Raw genomic sequence first — 22,824 nt, forward strand, 5'->3', positions numbered from 1 at the left:
GACCCTGGCCACGAGCGATTGCGGAACACGTGCGTGGTGGAGCTAAGACAAAAGACAAAGGGATGCTAAGGGACATAGACGAATTAACAGTGTCAGTGGAGAAGCCGGAGAGTGCTAGTTGAGAAGTCAGAGAGTGCGAATTGCGTTATCGAGGGAGTGTGATCCGCGTGAGAGAGAGCGTTGGATCCGTGGTGACGAGAGTTGCGAATTAACTATCCAGTTGTCTTAATTATAGCACGTTGTTGTATTTAGTTCACGTTGAACAACCAACGTTTCCTGTTTAATCAACATCTGTACAATCCATTATTATCGTTGAAGTAGTCATCACTTCTAAGAAAACTCTACATCTGATCTTTTTAGTTTTCTCAAGCACCGATGCCATCGACAGCGCATAGACAAAAGACTGGGACGAAGGCAGACCATAAACGGTAGACAGACGACGATGGGTTCAGGGCTTTCAGTCATAGGATAACACTGCTAGCGTGCGGATCTGGACCAGCTCAAATTGTATTCCTACTTGTATTTACAGTTCTGTATTAAAATATATTTTCTACTTTACATCGTCAACAAACAAACCATCAAACCATCGTCGCCTATCTACTGTTTATGATCTGCCTTCGACGCAGTCTTTTGTCTGTGCGCTGTCGATAGCTTCAGTGCTTGAGAAAACTAAAAACCAGATGCAGAGTTTTCGTAGAAGTGATGAACACTTCAACACCCTCCCTAAAACTCTACATTACCAAATACATACAATTATCTCTTTGTAAATATTTGAAGCTTAATTTCGTCGATGCCTTTCTCTTTACCATTCGAATTGATTTATTACTAAAGAATACTACGAGAAGACTTAACAGATCATGTAGAGTTTTTCCTTTTTTACAAGTGCTAACCAATAGACAATTCATGGTAAAACTCTTAGACGCTATAGCCTCAACATTTCCCATAGAAGCTGGCATACCCCAAGGCAGTGTCCTCGGACCTCTGCTCTTCAACACCTACAGACTTACCAACTTCGACAGATATAACCACAGCGACATTTGCTGACGATACAGCCTTATTAGCCTCGCACTCAGACCCGACAATTGTCTCCTCTACTCTCCAGCGAGGTCTCGACTCTATGGAAAAGTGATTCCATAAATGGCGCTTCAAAGTCAACGAAAACAAATCCAGTCACATGATTTTCACGCTACGAAAACGAACTTGCCCACAGGTGACGATAAACGATATACCTATTCCAGATAAAGAGTCAGTCAGATATCTGGGCATGACTCTGGGCAGAAGATTGACATGGAAACAACATATCTTAGATAAATCCAAACGACTCAAAGCAAAATTTAAAAAATTCCACCAGCTCATCGGCCGACGTTCCAACTTAAACACGCAAAGTAAAATTACACTATACAAAGCTATATTAAAACCTGTTTGGACCTATGGAATCCAACTATGGGGAACAGCGAGTAATTCCAACATAGAAATTCTCCAACGATTGCAATCGAAAACCTTAAGATCCCTGATAGATGCACCTTGGTACGTCACCAACGAAACGATACATCACGACCTCGAGATACCCACAGTCGAAGAAGAATTATCCAAATTCAGCAATAGACACAGCACAAGAGTTAACAACCACCTAAACCCTCTAATTACTCAACTACTCGACACGTCGGAACAGATCCGCAGGCTAAAAAGACGTTACACCTTAGACCTAGGCACTAGATTCAAATAGGATCAAACATACTATAAATACTTATTAATCATGTGATAGTACCACGTCAGATAAATTTATTTAAAATCCTCTAACGAGAATTGATTGTAAAATAAACGCAAATAAAAAAGAAAAAAAAGTGATAACCACTTCGACACAATTTATCCACGCGTTCACCTCAACCTCAACAATTATTAATAAACTAGTTGTAGTATAAGATCCTACAAGAGATTGTGCATTTTCTCGGAATGACCGAGCGATTTCTCGTCATTCGTGTCACAACAACATCGAACGGCTGTATTTCGGGATCGACGTACTCACAGTGTATTTTGCGAATTTGGCGATATCGTTCGCAACGTTACGCGTGTTACGCGTATGCTCGACGCGACACGCGTTTCATTGAAAATCAAACGGACGATTTTCGCGATATCTGTGAACGCATGCGTGTTATTTTAATTGAATGACCTGTGTGCCCAGATCAATATAAGCGAAGTTATTACGATTGATGGAACAGCGGGACCCGTTGAAGATTCAACAAGCGCGACGATGATCGAGAACAGGCGTGAACGATAGATCCGAAAGAGTAAACGACACGAAAGGAGATCTCGAGAGATACAGTGGCTCGCGAGAGGGTCTCGGCTCTTGTAGAAACTCTCTATGAATTATAGACGCGTTATGAAAGATTTTGAAATTTCCCTGACGCTCTAACAAAATCATGATCGTATCGGTGAAGTTTCAAAGGAATCTGAAAGTAAATATAAAAGTTGCTTCACAGAGATCACCGAAACATCGTATTTCAGACGGTCAATTTTATTCGTTACATTGGTAAGCCACGGTATTTAACGAGACTATATGTTTGCGATAAAAGTATCTTGCAGTTTCCGGGTACATTTTCAGATCGGTTTCGACATAATCGTGACACTCGTGTTTCGTTACAATGACAACGAAATTTCAAAATGATCCGCAAAATACACGTAACATACGCGTAATATATGATATATTCTAATACGTAAATATATAATCCTTTTTATATAATAAACACAATGTATATCATTTCCAAATTGAGACATTTTTCAGACAATGCGAAATAGTCTCGTTGCAATGAAATTTGCCAATGAAATTTCGAAATGTTTTATACGATACACATAATATACGTAACATCATTACACGTGATATACGATACGTTTCAATTGTAACACGCGTTATATAATACGCGTTATAAATTGACCAATATTATCAGGATAATGGTGTCTCGTTAGACTGCTAATAAAATTTCAAAACGTTTCATACAACGCGTAAAATTTGCCTCTGGCAAAGCGTTGAAATACTTTCCTGAGCCGCTGTAAACGACCAAGAAAAGGATTAGTCAGTCGTCGCTAGAACACGGAGATACGAAGCCGAAGAAGTGTCAGGGACGCCGATCGGAGAACCACGCTCCTTTCGAATTCACTGTTCTCGCGATACGACCGATCGATCGAACGAAGCTCGCTGAGCCTGGAGACCTAAATCTCGGTGAAAATCCACCCTTACATTCAGCCGCCTGCGCTCTTTCTTTTCCTTTCGTTGCGGCTGTTCTTCTCGCGATCTCCAGGATTTTCTATGCTTATCGATGATTCATTGCGTTCCACGCGATCGCGGCATGACCACGCGAGATCGACGAATAAATACCGAGCATAAATGTCACGGCAGAAGCGCCTTCTTTCGTCCCACGAATTCTATCGCCCTCGGACTTTGCCATGGTTTTCATGCAAATAGCGCAATCCTCGAACTTACTCCTAAAGTCGTATCGAACGGAATTCCGGCCCGAAGACAAATTCCAGCGCGCGGCAGCACAGAGTTAGGAGATTTTCCGGCGAGTAGGCGCATCGGCAACAACTCGGAGGAATCTCGCTGGCGTGGAATAAAATTAACGTCCGGCTGGAACGATTTTACGGGGGCATTTTACACGAACGAAATTTACGTATCGCTATCGTTCTCAAGTATTTGAACATCTGCATTGATGTTTCTCTAGCTCTTGCCATAACCGAGATAAAATATTAAATTATCGCCAAGTTGAAACTGGAACAAGAAATACGTCTGGATCCTTTTACGTACGTAACGAATGCTTAATACACCTGTGTATATTATCTCGTGAAACATATATGAATTTTTTAAATGCGACTAAAAATACGTAGCAAAATACCAACGTTGAACAAACACGCTTAACGTCGCTTGATACAAACACCAGCGATTTCTATCTGCCCCCAATTACTCTTCTCTTTCTGTTGAGAATATAAATATCATGTATTTATACCGATCGATCTTAACTATGGTTTTCATCTACACGATTGGCCGAGACAAGATCAAAATCAAAATTGGACGAACAGTTTCATCCGAACTGTATTTGCGTCTACGATCGTTCCAGCATCCGCGTACTCGTAACTGGTAGCGTGATACTCGTGCTAGCGTGATTCCATTGGGAGAGAAATTTCGTCGTAAGGACGAGCGACGAAAGAAGAGCGGTGCCAGAGAAGCCAGGGGAATCTAAGGCGAAGAACAAGGACGAGTCCGCGTCGAGACTCGTTGGAAAGTCGCAACGAGACATCCGCAGCGCTGATTCCTGTTACTTCCGTCTATCTAACGATCCATCGGTAACCTCTGTCAGCTGTTTCTCATCGATGCCTGGAATCTCATTTACCGAACGCTTAATAGACAATCAGCCGGCCGAAGCGGCCGGGCAAATTGTTTCGATCGACTGCCACTTCCGGCGGCATTCGACGCTGTCGAAGATTGCCTCGTTGACGCTTCGGTCATTCGATTATTTTTCACCCGTTTGTAATGGAGTTCGGCCTCGCGTCGTTGACGACGTGCGCCGCATCGAAAAGAAGAGGAAGAAAAGAGGTCATCGGGCTCCAGGATCGGACAATATCGACGAGGAGGAAACGAAAGAACGGAGCGTTGTTGCGGGGCCGACGTGAATCGTTTCGTTGGGTGTCGCATCCGGCTCCATCGCCGGTGTCCGCGAAATTGCCTAATCGATGACTGCCGGACATCTTCGTTCTCTTTCTGTCTCTTTGCGATCGTGCTGCGTCGATCGAGTTCGCGAGTATAGTCGTCACGAAGAAATGGCAATGCCTTCTCTTACGACGAGTATACTCGTCAGGCGTAAAAACTAATTGCAACTTGCTGTTTAAATTGCAATCTAAGTAATTGCGTTAATAACATTAGGAAATGAAACGGTAAATTCTATGTTATAACAGCAACGTATACGTGCGTTTGACTGTCGACTGTACTCGCCATCGCTTACAGCTTCCCACACATTTTAGGCACACGCTTTTCAAAGAGCAATCGCTAACTGGTTAGTCGAAGATGAACCGAACGAACAACGTGTAATAAGTTATGTTTCTAGTCTTCCGTGAAACAGCGTTTTTAACTATTTCAGGCTACTGCCAAGATGATCGATTCTTGTTAATAAATTTTTGTAAAACTGTTAAAGCGAGACGAATGTAATGGACCAAAAGGTTTTCAACTTCGAACGCGGATGATTCAGGTAACATGGTCGGAGAGAAAGACGTATATACGATGTAATATTTCGCAAAAATTAAACGTTATGACGTAGTAGATATATTCAGACCTATCGTGGCTTACGAAATATATCAAGTGGCTTGGGGCTTGCAAAACGTAAAATTCACGCGATCCTGTTTTATAACGGTGCGCGTTATATAACAGTAGGCTAAATCGAAAGTAATGTCAAATCGATTCCACATTGTCCAAAGTATATAACAAAATATTTAACATCGGAAATAGAGATCTCACTTTCGGAAATTAATTTATCTCAAGACGGCAAGAACAATGCGAAATTCTAAAGTAGATTTTCGAAAATAGCGTTCGTAATCGTCACTTTCCTACGCGTTCCAATTTATCGAGTTAATCGGCATAGTTTCTAATTGCCAGGACCTGTTCATCCGAACGTTAGTCTGTCGCACGTTCGTTACAACCATGACCTAACGCACGATTCGATAATACGATTTATAAAACGCTCAATGACAATTTTATTTCGCCAAGCGAATATAAAAATGACTTTAGCATAAAATTCAGAGATTGTTAAAGCGATAAGCTTTCCACGATGTGCTTTTAGCGGCTGATTTTTCTTCTTCTTCTTCTCTTTTTTTCTTCGCGTTATCCGTATAAATGACCGCGTCATCTTACTGATTTTCCTATTTCTTTGAAAACGACCAATTAGATCGAGGTCGATCGAGCGATAGAAACGGAACCATTGCATCCGGTTGCAAACGGGAGCATGAGGAAAACCGTGGCAGCAGGAAGCTTAGAAACGTCAACGAGCGTGCAAGTAGATGCGACTACACCGTGTCTGAATCATTTATCGGACAATAGTAGTATAACGCGATGATTAAGCAGACGTGTCGCTGCATCCAATTCGTACTCCTTGCAGGTTGGAATTATACCAAGATGATATCGCGTGAAGTTGAAATTCTAACGTAAACCACGTCTCTGTGAGACGAGCAGAGACGCGAGGCTCTGTCACGTGTTTGCCAATCTTTGCCGGGACGGTGCGTACGACTTTAATACGTCTGAATTTCCTAGCAAACGATGAGACTCGCTTGTACTTTTTCGTGTATCTTTGTTAACCTACGTATACGAACGAAGGATTTTTATTCGCGAACCGACGATAAAATTCACGACGCAACAAAGAGCAAAATATCAGGAAACGAATTGTTCAGACCGCTGTCGAAGTAAACGCGAAAGCCGTTGCGCGCCACGATTTATCGACTAATAATATCGGTACGTTGACAAGTTATAAATCGTGAAATTATACTCTCTTTTTACGATTTCATGATTTTTTGACAGACGAGACGATCGGATAATCTGTGTAATTTCGCTCGTACAGTTGCGCTAGCTCTGCTCGCGCGAACTTGTTGCTATTCTCCGTATCCCGACGTATGATCTGTATTCGAACGAATCTCAGTGACGCCAGGAAGATTCCGTGAACGTTGCGGTCTTTGTAAAAGTTATCTTGGAACCTACCGTACCGATTGCACGTAACGATATTCTACGCAAGGTTGCATAACCTTCGCCTAAATAGAAGAGAAACCTGACAAGGAAGAAAAAGAAACGAAATTTTAGCCGAGAAACAGAGGAATCTCAGTTGCGTCGGAGAAATTTTACCTCGGCATCGTTGGAAAATTGAACGACGACAAAGAGGAAGAAAGGAAATTTCGTGGCAAAAAAAAACCAGGTCGAGAAGAAATTGCGAGTAAAAAAAAAATGGGCGCGAAATACAGTTGCGAAGGGATGGAAGAAAACAGAGCGCTCGCGGTGAAAGGTTCGGAAGGAGGGAAGTGACCATCGACGACGTTAGATTCGAGCGAGAGAAGAAATCGACGCCAGGGGCTGGTAGATAAGCGTTCGTTGAAGGGACAGGCTATATAGTACATAGGGTAGGATAGAGTATAGGTAAAAAGGTACAAGGGAACGTTTGTTCAATTTCTACGGGCAAACGAGAGAGGGATAAAAGCGGTGGAGAATTGCGAAATGCTTGGCCCGCATTCGCAGTAGTTCCAGTCGTCCATTGTCCGCGTGCACAATGGGAATCTTTCTAGCGACGCTTGTTGCTCGGATGCTAGCTGACTAAACTTTGCCCGCCGACCACGTGCGTCCTGCACACCCCGCAATTTCGCGCACAAACAGACACGTATACAAGACGTGTATAACGTTGCGGAGGGAAGAAGGAGGCAGAAATACGTAGAAACAGACGCGTTGGTCGTGTGGTAGTCCGTATACATGCAAGCACGCTGTGATTCGCCTGGGGATAGGTCAATCAATGACCTATTTAAAACGCCTTCGGTCTGACCTCGCGCGCTCTATCTCCTACCGCTATGGTACGCCGAACCGAGACTAGCAGTTTATGTACGAGTTTAACTTTCCTCATATTCTCGCTTCGATCTCTGTATCTTCTTTTTTTCCTTGCGAGAACCACGCGTGCTAATGTAGAGAATACCGAAGACTAGTTGACTTAGAAATTAGAAGAAAACTTTGTGCATTGGCTATGTGGCAATTCATGTAGGAATATTTGGTTATAGTTGTTGAATTAATGAAATGGTAAAATTATTAACACTAGAACTACCACACCAGTCGAATTGACTGGGTTTTACAATTTTATTTTAAAATTCCTACTTCGTGTTATATCTTTTTTCCGCAATGATGTAACGACTTTCGCAAGAGAATAATACAATGAATTTTATTTTGTTTTTTATGTATTCAGACTGAAAATAATTTTGTATCGAGGCTACTTATACCAACACCAATCAAAATGACTGGTACTTGTCAAAGTGTAAAAGGGTCCTGCAATCTGTTTATCGAAGCCCAATTGACCAGTTTCCTCGTTTTCTACAACTTCCCACGCGTTTTTCAAATTTTTATTGTTATATGGTGATATCAGATATCAGGAAAATTCCGGACCGATCGCTAGATGCTAACGCTAGAAATGCCACACCAGTGAAAACCGCTGGTTCTATAATTTTATAAATTTGTCAGCCCTCGTTTAGAGATCATGGTGCATCCAAGATGGATTAACAATACCAAAAATCTACTGCATAACATTTTTAAAGACCAATCATTTTGACTAGTTTTGATAGAAATACCTTCGTGTTAATTATCGGTAGTTCTAGTGTTAAAGGCTGCCTATGTTCCATTTGGAATAAATCGATTTTCTACGATCTTCTCGCGGGCAGCATTTGCTTTCTCCGCCACGTTACTCTTCTTTTCCTATTAATTAGGATTAATTATTAGATGTGATATCGCGTATGCCTATGTATACGTCGGATCGTCTTTGGAAAACGGGACGTGCGATGAGTCTTGCTGCGAGTTGTCCATAATTGTCTTATACTTTATGGGAATGTATTACAAACGTTGACAAGTGATATCGATGATTCAATGATCGAGATGTCTATGACGATGAATTTAGGTTCGATAACGAATACACGGTCAACGGGACGACGATCGCGATTAGGAACTCGACGTACGTGTTCACTGGGCTACTCGAACTTATCGGATTGCACCTCGGTCCAAGTGGAACTGCCCTTATATACTCCTCTCCGTATTCCTCGGGTCAATCCCTGTTTTTAAGCAAAGTTATTTAATTACTTTATACCTCTGTTAGGTACACGTCCCTCCCGTGACCGTGGCTACGTTCAGCGACCCGTTATGTCACTTCGAGCCCAAGCCCACTATCATAAATCTCGGATAATCATAGTTGACTTGACTCGTAAACAGCTATTTCTCAGTTCTATTGTTTAAGTACGACTATAATAAAAAGTCTGGACTAAAGTATCGGGGACCTTCACAAATATTCCGAAAGAAAGGCTCCGGCGTCCCTTCGTCTCCGACATACATATATGTACATATTGAATAATATATATATATTGATATAATCATATCGAAATCGTTTAGTACGATGCAATGACTAATTATAGGACGAAACAGCAGACTTGAATTTGTATCGTACATTTAAAATTTGAAATGCTGTCGAATTTCGCCCAGCCAACACTGTCGTATCGGATAATTTCTATTCTTGGTCGAGCGTCATCCGGATGTGTTAAAAAGAAGTGCGATCCCTCGTTTGATTTGCGCGTTTGGATCACCCGTCGATATAACTGCGAATAAACCGATGTATTTGGGAAAATCGTACAGGAAGCTGTCAAAACACAGACGATATTTCATTGAGAAACTACGGCACATACAGAAACATCAGTATCGGCGAATGAACGAAACCTTCACGGTGAATATATGTTCAAAGTTAATGCTTTGTTGTAGCTTTTCGATTTTCTTTTATCTCGAAGCTTAACAGGACTAGCGTGCTATTACGCGTACGGAATAAATCGTACTATAGCGATAATAAAATTGGTATGATAATATAGTGGCTCGTCTCGCCTCGTGTACAAAACGCTACTGGCTTTTTAGCGAGTATTAATTATGATCGAATACGAAGCCGATGTATCCACGAGATACGAACCATGAGAAAATAGGAGAAGATTCGTCAAATCGAAAAATCTAGGAATAAAACGTACGCTACTTTTTAATCGGTGGAAAATACACGAAGTAGTAGAAAAAGCCGAGCTGATACTTTAGAAATTCTTACCGTGGAATTTCGTGGAACATGAAACGATTAAATAAATTCAATACTGTGTTCTACGTTGAAGGAATAGATCGTAAGATTGATATTAATTAAAATCCCTAAGGTTCTCGTTCTCTTATCACCCTCGAACGACATAAACAATATAAAATTGAAATAATTTTCCACGCCTGGTTTTTCATTTCATCTCATATTGATAGAATTATGTAAAGGAACCCGGTGATAAATATCCACTGAAATTATACGTCGAACCCTAATCGAACCCTGAAAGAAGGATACAGGAAAACGAGTATGTAAGAATTGGAAATAAAAAGAAAAAGCCGATTCGATCGCTAACCAGCTAACGTTGTAACCGATAAATGTAAACGACACGCAGGAACCCTCGAAATGTTGCAAGTTCGTAATAAAGATGTTTTACGAGCGCGATGGGAAAAAGATGGAGACGCGTTGGTGATATTCGTTGGGAAAGAATTCTTCGGTTAGGCGCGTGACTTCGTTCAGAGGAGAAAATAAATCCCAAACGAAGCTCTAGCTACGTTCTCGGATGTTACACGATAGCACGGATAGCGTGCAATGAAACTTACTTATTTCGTCTCGCGGGCTGGAATAATCTTGGACAAAGCGGTTTTCTCACAGGCAAAAGCGGAATAAAAATAACGATATCACCGTTCGGTAAACGACAGACAGTGGTCGTTACGATCCAAAAGGATATGGATTAGTGATGAGCGCCAGACACCAGTTGCGCGGTCGTGTATTCTGGTCGAGGTATCGCATTGCAACCGGCACGAAACCAGGATAGGGTAGCTCGTCGCCATCCACGTCTACCCCGTCGTCTTCTTCGTTCTCGTCTTCCTCTTCGTCGTCTTGATCGTCGTCGTCCTCGTCGTCCTCGTCGTCCTCGTCGTCGTCCTCCTCCTCTTCCTCCTCCTCCTCCTCGTGTCGTCGATGCGCGATACGTCTATTGGTCGACTGGCCACCCCCATCTTCGTCCTCGTCGTCCTCGAGATCACTGAGTTGGGCAACGTCACTGTCAGAACCTTGCTCGCCATTCCCTGCCCCGGCAGCTTTACTAGCCGGACGATACCGATATCCTTGGGGATAATGCAACGACATGCTGCTTCCCGGCTTCTAGATCTTGTCCAGCAGTCGACACGAGGATGACGAATCGTTCGGAACGAATCGTTTTCAGCGGCAGCCTGACGCGAAGATCGTCTGCGCGGGATAATTCCAAATAGATTTGCTGGCAGATTTATCACTGGGAAGATATTGCCTGAGTTGCGCTGGCGACAACGTAGACGTCGCTGCTCTAAACGACGGGGCCAGGTGGACAGGTAAGAACGACATCGAGGACCCGATATGTAGTTCGGTCGGTTCTTTCGGCTACCTGTGGTATACCGATACAACGAGCGATACGAAGAACGCGCTTCTCGTACGCTTTACCGGTAGTAACATGCACCGTGCTTTTCGTCGCGAATGTCTCGAGATCGAAGAAGCTGCCTCGCATCCACTGGCCGCATTTTACGTTGAAGTAGCGACAACGATGAAATCCAGGTGCGTAACCGTGCGCCTCGCGATGCGCTTGCCCGGTTTCTCTCACCTGCAATTCTCTCTCACCTACGGTTGCCCCGTCGTACGGAGGTCGTAGCTCACCTGCTACCAAGCAAGGTGATCACTCGCGGTCAGTGTCGGCACAACGATTCTTCTTCGAACGATAACGATCGAAGGTTTTGTTTTCGCGATGACGATGATCAAGAGAGGAACGACGTTGAGATGACGACCGAGGAACCGAGCGATAGAACCACCTGCCGTGTAAAACGTGTGTGTCTGTGTGTTCTTGTGTGTGTGCGTGTGTGCGAAACGAAGTCCCGAGGGAGACACTTTTTGGCAGCAAGATGGAAAGGCAAAGCGCGTGAGTGGCGCGTGGTACGTCGCGTGGCAGCCCCGTTAAAAACGATCCAGCTTCCCAACCCTTCTTTGGGAACGTAGCATCTAGCCTATTTCTGACTCGATAATTCGATCGCGCGCGACTAACGACCACGAATCGGCCTACCTGAAGAAATTGTATCCCTATAAGAACCGCGACCCATATCAAACTGTTGGCGAACGTGCGCGTCGACGGTGCCCGGCGCAGCGTCGACCGGTGACTGAAAAAAACGTCGAACATCCTTGTCGACGGAACGAAACGCATGCGCGACCCTTCCGTCTAGGCGTCCCTCGCTCATCCGCTTCACGACCTTCTGCATCCTCCCTCGAGAAGATCAGCAGATCCTCCTACTCTCCTCCCTCTGCTCTCCGGCTCGTTCTCTCTCTCTCTCTCTCTCTCTCTCTCTCTCTCTCTCTCTCTCTCTTTCTCTCTCTCTCTCTCTTTTCTTTTCTTTTCTCCCTCGTTGGTTCGTTGGTTCGTTCGCGGTGACCTCTCCGTGGTCGTAGATAATGTACTCGAACCGCGAAGAAGAAAGGAAGAGATAATCAGAAGCAGCCAAGGAGGCGCAGGCAAGCACAGAAGAAGAGAAGCTGATCTTATAGCTACTCCTCTCGAGATCTTGTCGCTTTGATTTTCACTGCCAATAAAGTGCCACGCGTGCTCCTCTTTTTTTTCTTCCCCTTTTCGGACAATGCGTTTTATCACGTTGCTGGTACATGTGACAGACTCGATACCAATTAATAGAAATTCGTTCCAGCCGTCGGAAATGACAATCGACAACAGAGAGCGTTGTTTATTATGAATCGTATTTTTTTACGTAGACAAGCAAATACTTGGACGTTGACGAGCCATTGTCGGTATACGATCTTTCAAGGCCTAATTTTAAAGAAGATGAACCGAAACGATCTTAACGACTTAGACGTGCACGTGCAGTGACTGTCCAGATTACAACCTTACCGCTATATTTAAATGTGATCAGTATATTTGTATATCTGTATGTACGTGTGCATTTTCTCTCTTTTTATACAATTATTTATTTGTAGAAAGAATTATGTATGTAAAAAAAAAAAAATATATATATATATAGGGCTGTTAATAGTAAATATCTGATCCTTCTTATTTCAGCTTTCTTCCCGCTTTCTTCTCTTAGTGTCTCTACCAATCTCTCTCTTCCTCTAGTGGTTTATATACCGTGTCTATTTTCGGTTGGAATTCAACGCGAGATTTTGCGGTAGGCATCGTATTATGTATCGTTCCTAACAAAAGTTGGTCAGTAATCGAGAACCCATATATGAAAACGAACGCTGTCTCCACTTGTAAAATGATTATGGTTTAATTGTAAATATGATATATTTATCATTACCGTATTAAATCGTTGGGTGTAGAAATGAAAATGAGTCGTGCGCAATTATTTATACACATTTATTTTATTAAAACAAAAAACATTTGTATGTACAATTCGTTAAATTTTATTGTTTTGCTATTTCTCTACTCTCACCATCAAAAACGATATAGAATTGTTTTTTTTTAGTAAACTTAGTTATTTGCTAATTTAATAATTAAGTTAAGTAAAATACTAATAATTTAGTAAACTTAGTAATTAGTAAGGATCTTATTTCTGTTCATCTAACAATGTTTCTAATTGTTCAGGACTCGTAACAGGCAACGAACACGTGCGATATTTACATACATATACAGTTGCTCGATTATTCACAGATTTCATATTTCTGAGATGTTGGTTTTTACGCAATAATACGCTGTTCGTTTCATCGGGGTCGATTAAGAGAAGAATCCTGTTGGGTATCAAACGTTTATATATAACGCGAAGTAGCTCATCGGTATCCTTGGCACCTCGTTTTCCAATCACACAAATCTAAAACACGACATATACACGCAATCATTTCAAAAGCTCATCAAGTTTTTAAAAATTGAATATGCTCGATGCATATAAGTTTGCACGCACTTGCGCTGCATCATCATGGTAGCGTACGAGTGCTGATGTTAGTTGTGGAACCGCAATAGGTCTCTGTATCAGCAAAGATCTGAATGCTCCGAACAGACGAGCAGCTTTATCCTTGAAATCGTCACAACCTAAGTAATCTGCCAACCTCAGCAAATTTTCAGCGGCAATCGAGTTACCGGATGGTTCCGCTCCGTCATAAGCTATATATGAAAGTATAAATCTTCAAATACATATCTGATCTTTCTCCTCCATTCGTGTTACGACCTAATACTAAAATCGTAAACGCAACTATCACAGCCTGATGAACTTAACGACTGGACGTAATGAAACATTACGCAGGCGCTGCTATAAATATTTGAATTACTTTCAGCTATACTGCAGAATGTTGGTTTCTTTGATTTCATAGCTGAACGCAATCACAACTATCAGACGTATCATATAAAATCATGAAAACTTTAATTGCTAAACTAAAATTAACTTGAAAATACTTAAATATACCTTCTTTAAGCCTGAGAATTATACTTGGATCGCTCGATGTTGTTGAGAAATATCCTCCATCTTTTTCATCCCAAAAATATTGATCTTGAAGATCTTGCAATTTCTCAGCAAATTCCAGCCATTCCTCGTTTAAATCAGATTCATATAAATCCAACAACCCTTTTATAACAAACGCATAATCGTCTAAAAATCCAGGTATGGGTGTACTCCTAAAAATAATAAATATTAAAATGTACATTGTGATACGCCGCGTAATTTAATAGCAATAATATACGTACATTTGTGCAATCGTGCCTTTTTCGTCACGGTAACAACTATGAAGTAATATATTCTTGGTTTCATCGAAAAGATATTCTTTAATAAATTTTGCGGCATCTGCCGCACGCTCAATGTATTGTTTATTATTTACTGCCGCTCCCCCAAAAGCTAAACCACTTATCATAAGACCTAAATCCAGGTTACTTATTAATTTAGCAGTTAAAAAAACATACATTAGCGTAAAGTATATGTAGAAAATATATTGTTCATAATTCTTTACCATTCCATGCTGTAATGATCTTATCGTCTAAGTGAGGCCGCGGCCTTGCAGATCTAACTTTATATAACATGGAACATGCTTCTTTCAAATACATTTTAGTTTCTTCGACTGGAAGATTGAAATATCTAGCAGTCTCTTCAATTTCATTGTATGTTATTAATACATTTTTTTCTCCTATTTCTCCATGTGGATCCTGATGAGTAAGAGGTTATCAATTATATATTTAGACATAGAATAAGAATTAATATTAGAAATAAGAAAAAGTATATAGCATACTTGATGCGATTTTACATTTCCTGATTCGTTTACGTTGAAATGGCGACAAAAAATATCCGAAAGTTTAACATGATTTTCATCAGAAACTTCTTTATTTAGAAGTGATTTAATTTCCACAGCAGACCACACATAAAAAGCACCTTCCTTTTTCGCATGTGTATCGTGCGTAGGATAAGAATCTGCATCTTCAGCACTATAAAACCCACCTTCCTAAAAAACATAAAATAGATAAATGTTAATGTACATATAATTCTGAAAACAGAGCAAATATAATACCTTGTGACGAAGATCTCTTATTACATATGTAGCGATATCATCAACAATTTCGGCAAAAAAATTATCTTTAGTTACAAGATACGCATCTGCATATGATTTCATTAACTGACCCTGATCGTATAACATTTTTTCAAAGTGTGGAACGTGCCACTCACCATCTGTAGCATATCTGGAAAAACCCTATTTAACAATAGTAAACATTATTACAAATTATTTTGGAGCTAGCATCATAAATATTTTGTTTAATAGCTAATTAGGATTAAAATTCTTACCTGACCCACATGATCATGAATACCACCAAAAGACATTTTTTTTAAAGTGTACACAGACATATGCAAGCAAAGTTGTACAGACTCCACATTGGGTTGACGTGCATACATATGAAATAAAAAGTTAAAATTTACTGGCTGTGGAAATTTTGGTGATTGCATATTATATGTAGAGCCAAACCCACCAAATTTGGGTTCAAATTCATTTGCAAGTTGCTGAATACAAATTTTACTACATTCCAATGAAGGCATATCATGTACCTATGTAAAGAAATCATTATTCATTAATAATCACAACTCTTTTATGAAATAGCTTAAACAAGAGTACAACAATTTATTATTTATTAATTTACCTTAAGCGGATTTGGAATTTTAGAAATACTGTGTAAAGTTTCAAGATTGGTAGATCCAATCTCTATAAGTTTACTTCTGGATTGATTCCACTAAAAAATATGAAATATAAAGAAACTGATATTGATATAATGTATTAATCTAACTATAATATGTAATGATTTATAATATGTTTTAAATTCACTTGAATGGAATATGATTTGTTTATTAAACGCTGTGTATTTATACTATATCAAATAATTCTTAAAAACTAAACATATTTATACCTTTTGGGCAACACTGAGTAAAATTGTCTTGAATCCTGTTTGTCTAAATGTATCTTCTGGAGGAAAATAAGTCCCTCCAACTATAGGTTTTAAATCAGGGGTAAGAAAGACACTCATTGGCCATCCACCATGACCACTTGTTGCCTATGTCAAACGATAGTTTTTAATCTATATCATATTTGTTTAAAATACAATGTAATTACATTTACTTGCTTGTATAAAATTCATGTATATCCTATCAATATCTGGTCTCTCTTCCTTGTCTACTTTTATATTAATGAAGTTTTTATTCATTATATCAGCAATTTCTTTATTTGTAAAAGATTCTTTTTCCATAACATGACACCAGTGACACGTAGAATACCCAACAGATAAAAAGATACACTTGTTCTCTTTATTTGCTTTTTCCAATGCTTTGTCACACCATGGGTACCAATCAACTGGATTAGTAGCATGCTGTAGTAAATATGGTGACTTTTCTAAACTCAAACGATTCTTTTTTTGTATCTGCATATTTCCTGAATTACTGGCTGATGCCATATTTGCAAATAATGAAAATGTCAGTGATCTTTGGTTTATCCTATAAAATTTAAAATTAGAAAATTAATTATCAATATATTTGGACTTTGGTGCATATATTTATAAAACATATAAAAATTGCAAGTGAAAGATTTAAAATAAAAGAATGAACAAGGACATGTAAATAATTGCGATATAAATTAATGAACAAAACACTACTTATTTTCATTGACATCGTTTTAATATACTTTTATTAAGTGAAAAGTTATTATAAATATTACATGAATGTATGTTGAGTGTTCTACCTGTTTAATCGTTGTATAGTTAGAGACATGAAACTACGTTGAGATAAATATGATCTTATTCCAAGATTCTGAATCCACCGCTTTTTAGATAATAAAGACTTATAGTCAACTATTGACAAAAGGCAATATCTTCCCAAAGTCATAACACTCCTTGCATAAAATATAAATCCAATTAATTTCACTACTAATCAACATTATTTGTTTAATTAAATTACAAAAGATTTTTAACACAAACATGTTGTGAATTTTTAAATTCTATTTTCAAATAATAGAAACTTTGCATCAATTTTTTCTTATACTCGTTATATTTATACATGGATAGCTACATTTTCTTCAACAAAATTAAAATCTCACAAAATTTTAATTACTTCATTTATCATCAAAAATTATTTAATTTCAACTTAGGTACGGTAACTAAGGTAACTAACATAATTAAGATTAGGAGCTACTTATTTAGTTCATACCATAAATTTATTTACACAAATTGTTAATTGTATTCAACATACATTAATCTGCATCCTCCCTTAGTGCAAAGTCCATCACCGCAGTACATGTAAATACGAAAAATGGCGAATTGCTACTAAAGTGCTACGTATCTGGTACTTGATACTATACATAAAATGCATTTATAAACTGTACATATCCGAAAAGAAAATACTATTATTATAATAAAATATATACTATTAACTACAAAATATATTTATTTCTTAGCTTAATATATATTAGCTCAAAATAGCTCAAAATATATTAATTTTATAGCTTAAACATTTCATTCAAATAATAATAAGAAATACTGCAATATAAAATTATGAAACATGTACGAAATATTTTTTGCGATTATTACTATATACAGATACATTTACGGAAATAACAGATAATTTTTAATATACGATATTTGTTTACAAATAAACGATATAGCTATATTCTTATACCACAAGAAAAAATAATGGAATATTATTTTATAAATTAATATTCAAATATCGTACATAAAAGTTACAATTAAAGTTAACAAACGTAATCAGATAACAAACGTAAGAAAAACGAACATATAGAAAATATAAAAATAAATTATCTAGGATTATGTACATGTAGAAAGAAAACTTCATCTCTGACACACACACACACACACACACACACACACACACAGCAACGCACGCACGCACCTAACACCCTGCTGTAACTTTAAATCACGTTTAAGCGTTAAATCCAAAATATTCAATTATTTAAGCAAAATTGTGTAATTTATTATTGACATATGACTCAAATCTAGTGACTTCTTCTTTTTATATATTCGAATATATCTAATACTTATAATTCTATTTAGTTATTTGTAATGAATGACATTGTAATCAGAAGGAATACATTAAACATAAATAAACTAGAGTAAGCTAAATTAATCTAATAATTTAAATTTGTAATGAATTTTTAGAAATATATTATTAACATTTCGGAACTTTTCTTAAAGAAAATATAAATATAATTGAATGAATTTGTGAAAAAAATATGTTTCTGAAAAATATTATCTGAAAATGTATGTATACATATTGGTTAATTACTTTATTCACTTATGGCAAATCAGTAAAAGGCGCGTTTTGTGTTAATTACATATGTATACATAAGTGTATCTAAATACCTTGACTATGAAAAATGTAATAACTACTGTTCATTATTTAAATCTATAACGAACGTATAATGTAATATCAGGTAACATTAATTAAATTCTTCAAACATTACAATACTTCAAATATGGCTGCCGTACATCGAGAGGCTATCCAAAAACAAATTCAACAAGACTGGGCAAATCGAGAATATATCGAAGTTATAACTGGTAGCATCAAAAAGATAACTGACTTTCTCAATTCCTTTGGTAATTATTTAAAACATTATTGAATAATATATATAAATACAAACTTTACTACTTTCATAGTGAAATATTTTACAAAAATACTTTATAGAAAATTATAAACTATTTTATATTGTGATCAAAGAAATCATTTGTTTTGTACTTCTAAACTAAAAACCATTGATTTTATCAAGCAATTGCGTTTGGATACATCCATAACTAAATTGTTTTCTTACTTACATAGAGTATAGGTACATGTTTTGACAATTCTGACTTACATGAATCTTTTCATAACCTTATTGCTTCCTCTTTTATCATTTTCTTGTTACTAAAATCCACAAAAACACTTTAAATAAAATTAACATTGTATGAAAATTACTTTATTACTGACAATCAATTAACTTTATTGTGTTAGATATGTCTTGTAGATCAAGAATAGCTGTTCTAAATGAAAAACTTACAACTCTAGAAAGAAGAATCGAATATCTAGAAGCATGTGTAAGTTACCATTTATAATTTGGATCAATTATGATTTGTACGTTATGAAAATTATGTGACATGCATTATATTTTCTACAATTATTATTTTCCAGGTTACAAAAGGGGAAACATTAACCTAAATTAATCATAGTTTAGAATTTTTTGTATTTATTGAAATTATATATGAATAAATATATAATAAACATGACTATGTGTTACATTCAATTTATAATTGCTTTACTTGGAAGGAACTGTAAATGGATTATATGATTCACGCTTAACAAAGGGTTCTGATGGCTTCTTTTGTAACAACAAATTGATGTCATAACTAGTCATTTGTATTCCAAAACTCGAAGATCTTAGAATATCAGTTTTACTTTCATTCATTTTAAATCCACGTACTAATGCATATAAAGGTAAACTAATAAAAACTAGTACTGCCACAGTATGAGACACAGGTAGAAATTTTCGAAGCAATGGATAAGTACAATACGCTGCAAAAGATATTGCTATTTTAAAATATTATCTATCATTAATAATAAGGATTTTTACATTATTTTTATTTCATGTTATAAATTATAAAACAATCACCTAAAAAAATTTCATTTAGTAGTAATGTATTATCGAAGAAAACTTCCCTTACCTCCTACTAGATTATTAAATGGACCATCTTTTCCCCTTATACGTTCTGCTATATAAGTACCACTAAGATAGTAAAAACCTATACCACAGATGGGTAAGGAAACATATGCAATTCTTCCAAATGTGGCAGGGGTTTCAAGTATACCTTTTGAAGCTTGAAGTGCTAATCCACCGCCAATGCCGAAAATCAGGGGTACTTTCATTCTTTGTATAAACAAAGAAATTGGATTATCATCCTCTGTACCACACAACCTTAATATAAAGTCCTGCATTGTATAATTCTAAAATGAAATTATTTTATTTTACATTCAATTCATATAATCATCTTAGACAAATTATCGAGACAAATTGTTAGATTTTATTTAATAATACACTTTAAATCGAATCATTGATTTGCAAATCATTGCTTTTGATATACAAATGTAAACAAGTGTTTTCAAGTATTACAAGTAAAGATTCTCTGATGAAAAGTTAGAAATAGAAATTATAAATATGCCACAAGTAAAATTTGTCACCTATTTAAGCTATAATATTTCAGTGTCGTCTTTGACAGACTATATGAGACAAACTAAATGTCTTTCTATTTCTCCGTTACGTAACATGAAGAACTTTTATAATAGATTTGCCGCTACAACTATGTTATTTAATTAGTTATGTTTAATTCTCCTTAAGTTAAGTAATAAACTAAAACTAAAACTACGCTTAATTCTGGCAAATCTTTTAATGAGACGGCACATCAAATGAAAAGAATTTTGTATTTCCTCCGCAAAACTGACACTGCTGCATGAATTTGATTGAAATACATACCCTAATATCGTTACACGTGTAAAACTACCTTTACGATATGCGCACTATTAAGTGGCTCCTCGTAGTGTAAATTTTAACGCGGTAAAAATTAATTGTATAGCTGGGTAGCCGAGGCAACGACCAAAAGAAATTTGTTAAGAGATTTATTGATTAAATGACAGAATTATTACTTGTTACTTAATAGGATGTGAAACACTTTCTGCTTATTTTTAAATGATCTAAATGACTAAATTGTCCAATTTCAAATTTCACGAACACGAGCAGAATACTTTTACACTCCACGCATAACAAATCAGCCTGAAATTCTCTAAATTTCTGAATGACCACGTAAAAATACAACACAAATTAGTTTTTGTAAATAGAATTATTGTCAGTAGACAATATCATAACAAGGTACAAAACACGTTCAAAATATTAAATATTATATCTAATACATTTGACATATGTATTAGATAAAATCAACTTAAAATAGAAACATTTGAAATATTTTTACATAAAACATGTTTACAATTTAATAGTCTCCTTAAAAGTAAATATAATTTATTTTTAGCAACTGTGCACATATAATTGAATATGGCGATGTTACTAACGATAGTGAACGTTGACGCATTTTAGTTTCAACACATCGTTATATAAATATAAAGGATTTTTATTTGTCAAAAAGATATACAAGAATTACTAATATTATTAGAAGAAAATGTTACGTTTACATTTAAACGACTTGTTAAAACAGGTATAGTGCTAAATTTTCTCAAAATGTAACCTATTATAAAAAAAAGAAACATTTTAGTTATTTGCGTTCAATCAAGAAATCATTAAACGATACTAATTATTTCAGAAACAAAATTTGATATTATTAAGGTATTTAAGCTCACAAGCAAAGAGTAAATCACAAGTAAAGAGTAAATCATCGAAGATTAACCCAAATATTGTAGGACTCAGTGAGAAATGTTGTAAAATTCCAAATACACGTAAGACAGATATATTTAATAATATATGTTATTATAATTTATCATTATATATTTTAATAAAATAAAATTATTATTATAAATTATTATAATTATTATATTTAATAATTATTATAATATAAAGTAACGTGAAAGTTTTTCTTTGTGTTCTTGAAGTATAAGAATTTTTCCTTTGAATAATCTTTAAATGAAAAACAAAGTAAAAGTTCAACATATTGGGTAATTCAGTGAATAAATATCATTTTGCAAAAAGTTTAGTCACCCAAAGATATAAATGAAATTAGTAGATTAGTGTCTCAGTAAATGCAAATAAAATATGTAAAACACAAAATATAAGAAAGATTTGTTGAAATATTAAAAATATTTAAAAGTGTAAAAGTATTTTTAAGATGACTAATAATTTTTATAGGTTTTACACTAAGAATTAGTTATATTTTCAGTATTTTTATTCATATTATATCGTTTTTAAATTTTACTTTTCAGCTGTTGGACCTCGTGCTGCTAAAGATAAAGAATACAAAAATCCAGAGTATTTTTGTTATCATATAGACACTTTCGGAGAAGCAGAAGTAGAATTAGCAAAATATAGATTACCAGCTCCTTCTAATAGAATACCTTTCAATAAATAGTTTTCATGATCACGTTTATCTTCATAGAAAATTTTGTAGCAACCAATGAAGTATATTAAATAAATAATATCTAAAAAGGAATATTGTAAAATTTTGAATTTTTTTATGGAAACAAGTAGATAAAGTTAAACAAAGAATAATTATACAATTATTTTACGCCTACCTATAGGATGCTTTAAAAATAGTATACACACACACACACACACATATATAGTATTGTAATAACATAAAGTAAAATATATTTATAAAAGATTATATTTCATTTATTTTGATTGTTTACACCACTTTAAGCAATTAAATGCACTATCTTTATGAAAAAAAATTATTTTATATTTAAAAAAAATATAACTATATTTGAAGTAAAAAACAATAAATGACAATAAAGTAATCTTGTTAATTACATAAATATGTCTGAAATTTCCAATTTTGTGTATT

The 22,824-nt window shown here is 36.4% G+C and overlaps 5 protein-coding genes and 1 long non-coding RNA gene across 12 annotated transcripts in view; 3 read left to right on the forward strand and 3 right to left on the reverse strand.

The window, feature by feature from the left end:
• Positions 1-11,964, reverse strand: part of Ca-alpha1t (Ca[2+]-channel protein alpha[[1]] subunit T) — a 110,819-nt gene extending 98,855 nt beyond the window's left edge. For all 5 annotated transcript variants that reach the window (XM_072017042.1, XM_072017044.1, XM_072017040.1 and 2 more), the window contains exon 1: positions 10,549-11,964. In XM_072017042.1, the coding sequence (XP_071873143.1) occupies positions 10,549-10,949 (401 nt within the window). In that variant the 5' untranslated portion in view covers positions 10,950-11,964. The remainder of the gene's footprint in view (positions 1-10,548) is intronic.
• LOC139994433 (uncharacterized) lies at positions 1,925-13,212 on the forward strand. 2 transcript variants are annotated; one of them, XR_011801643.1, is made up of 3 exons: positions 1,925-2,714; positions 12,582-12,758; positions 12,886-13,212. It is a non-coding gene; the product is annotated as an uncharacterized lncRNA (long non-coding RNA). The 2 variants fall into 2 exon arrangements; XR_011801644.1 differs by having other exon boundaries at positions 12,582-12,754.
• Positions 13,213-13,342: 130 nt separating this feature from the next.
• Positions 13,343-18,777, reverse strand: LOC139994428 (spermatogenesis-associated protein 20). 2 transcript variants are annotated; one of them, XM_072017046.1, is made up of 13 exons: positions 18,637-18,777; positions 17,022-17,171; positions 16,411-16,777; positions 16,198-16,341; positions 15,934-16,023; positions 15,584-15,841; positions 15,312-15,491; positions 15,036-15,245; positions 14,760-14,952; positions 14,500-14,668; positions 14,222-14,430; positions 13,724-13,923; positions 13,343-13,633 (listed from the first exon to the last, which is right to left on the reverse strand). In XM_072017046.1, coding segments are annotated over exons 1-13 (2,433 nt in total). In that variant the 5' UTR covers positions 18,639-18,777; the 3' UTR covers positions 13,343-13,372. The 2 variants fall into 2 exon arrangements, with proteins under 2 accessions (XP_071873147.1, XP_071873146.1); XM_072017045.1 differs by lacking the exon at positions 18,637-18,777 and adding an exon at positions 17,528-17,589.
• On the forward strand, positions 18,753-19,554 carry Hspc300 (haematopoietic stem/progenitor cell protein 300). Its single transcript, XM_072017049.1, has 3 exons — positions 18,753-18,888; positions 19,280-19,362; positions 19,457-19,554. The coding sequence occupies exons 1-3, from the start codon at positions 18,768-18,770 to the stop codon at positions 19,481-19,483; spliced, it is 231 nt and encodes a 76-aa protein (XP_071873150.1). The 5' UTR covers positions 18,753-18,767; the 3' UTR covers positions 19,484-19,554.
• Positions 19,555-19,580: 26 nt separating this feature from the next.
• Positions 19,581-20,633, reverse strand: LOC139994430 (uncharacterized). Its single transcript, XM_072017047.1, has 3 exons — positions 20,501-20,633; positions 19,987-20,266; positions 19,581-19,837 (listed from the first exon to the last, which is right to left on the reverse strand). Exons 2-3 carry the CDS (start codon positions 20,255-20,257, stop codon positions 19,581-19,583), a joined length of 528 nt encoding a protein of 175 aa, XP_071873148.1. The 5' UTR covers positions 20,258-20,266; positions 20,501-20,633.
• A 588-nt stretch (positions 20,634-21,221) lies between these two features.
• Ndufv3 (NADH:ubiquinone oxidoreductase subunit V3) lies at positions 21,222-22,644 on the forward strand. The gene is made up of 3 exons (XM_072017048.1): positions 21,222-21,525; positions 21,631-21,763; positions 22,244-22,644. Exons 1-3 carry the CDS (start codon positions 21,490-21,492, stop codon positions 22,387-22,389), a joined length of 315 nt encoding a protein of 104 aa, XP_071873149.1. The 5' UTR covers positions 21,222-21,489; the 3' UTR covers positions 22,390-22,644.
• Positions 22,645-22,824: the final 180 nt, after the last annotated feature.

This window comes from Bombus fervidus, chromosome 14, assembly GCF_041682495.2.
Source record: "Bombus fervidus isolate BK054 chromosome 14, iyBomFerv1, whole genome shotgun sequence".
Lineage (NCBI taxonomy): Eukaryota > Metazoa > Arthropoda > Insecta > Hymenoptera > Apidae > Bombus > Bombus fervidus.

What these genes read in the sequence shown, in the direction of transcription:
- LOC139994428 (XM_072017045.1), bottom strand. Translation starts at nt 17,574, where the DNA reads ATGTACTGCGGTGATGGACTTTGCACTAAGGGAGGATGCAGATTAAT. An exon ending in TACTCAGTGTTGCCCAAAAG is followed by an intron (nt 16,024 to 16,197) that starts GTATAAATATGT and finishes CATATTTTTTAG; the next exon opens with TGGAATCAATCCAGAAGTAA. An exon ending in TAAGAGATCTTCGTCACAAG is followed by an intron (nt 15,246 to 15,311) that starts GTATTATATTTG and finishes TATGTTTTTTAG; the next exon opens with GAAGGTGGGTTTTATAGTGC.
- Hspc300 (XM_072017049.1), top strand. Translation starts at nt 18,768, where the DNA reads ATGGCTGCCGTACATCGAGAGGCTATCCAAAAACAAATTCAACAAGAC. An exon ending in TGACTTTCTCAATTCCTTTG is followed by an intron (nt 18,889 to 19,279) that starts GTAATTATTTAA and finishes TTATTGTGTTAG; the next exon opens with ATATGTCTTGTAGATCAAGA. An exon ending in TCGAATATCTAGAAGCATGT is followed by an intron (nt 19,363 to 19,456) that starts GTAAGTTACCAT and finishes ATTATTTTCCAG; the next exon opens with GTTACAAAAGGGGAAACATT.
- LOC139994430 (XM_072017047.1), bottom strand. Translation starts at nt 20,257, where the DNA reads ATGCAGGACTTTATATTAAGGTTGTGTGGTACAGAGGATGATAATCCA. An exon ending in ATTTAATAATCTAGTAGGAG is followed by an intron (nt 19,838 to 19,986) that starts GTAAGGGAAGTT and finishes TATCTTTTGCAG; the next exon opens with CGTATTGTACTTATCCATTG.
- Ndufv3 (XM_072017048.1), top strand. Translation starts at nt 21,490, where the DNA reads ATGTTACGTTTACATTTAAACGACTTGTTAAAACAG. An exon ending in TAAACGACTTGTTAAAACAG is followed by an intron (nt 21,526 to 21,630) that starts GTATAGTGCTAA and finishes TAATTATTTCAG; the next exon opens with AAACAAAATTTGATATTATT. An exon ending in TTGTAAAATTCCAAATACAC is followed by an intron (nt 21,764 to 22,243) that starts GTAAGACAGATA and finishes TTTACTTTTCAG; the next exon opens with CTGTTGGACCTCGTGCTGCT.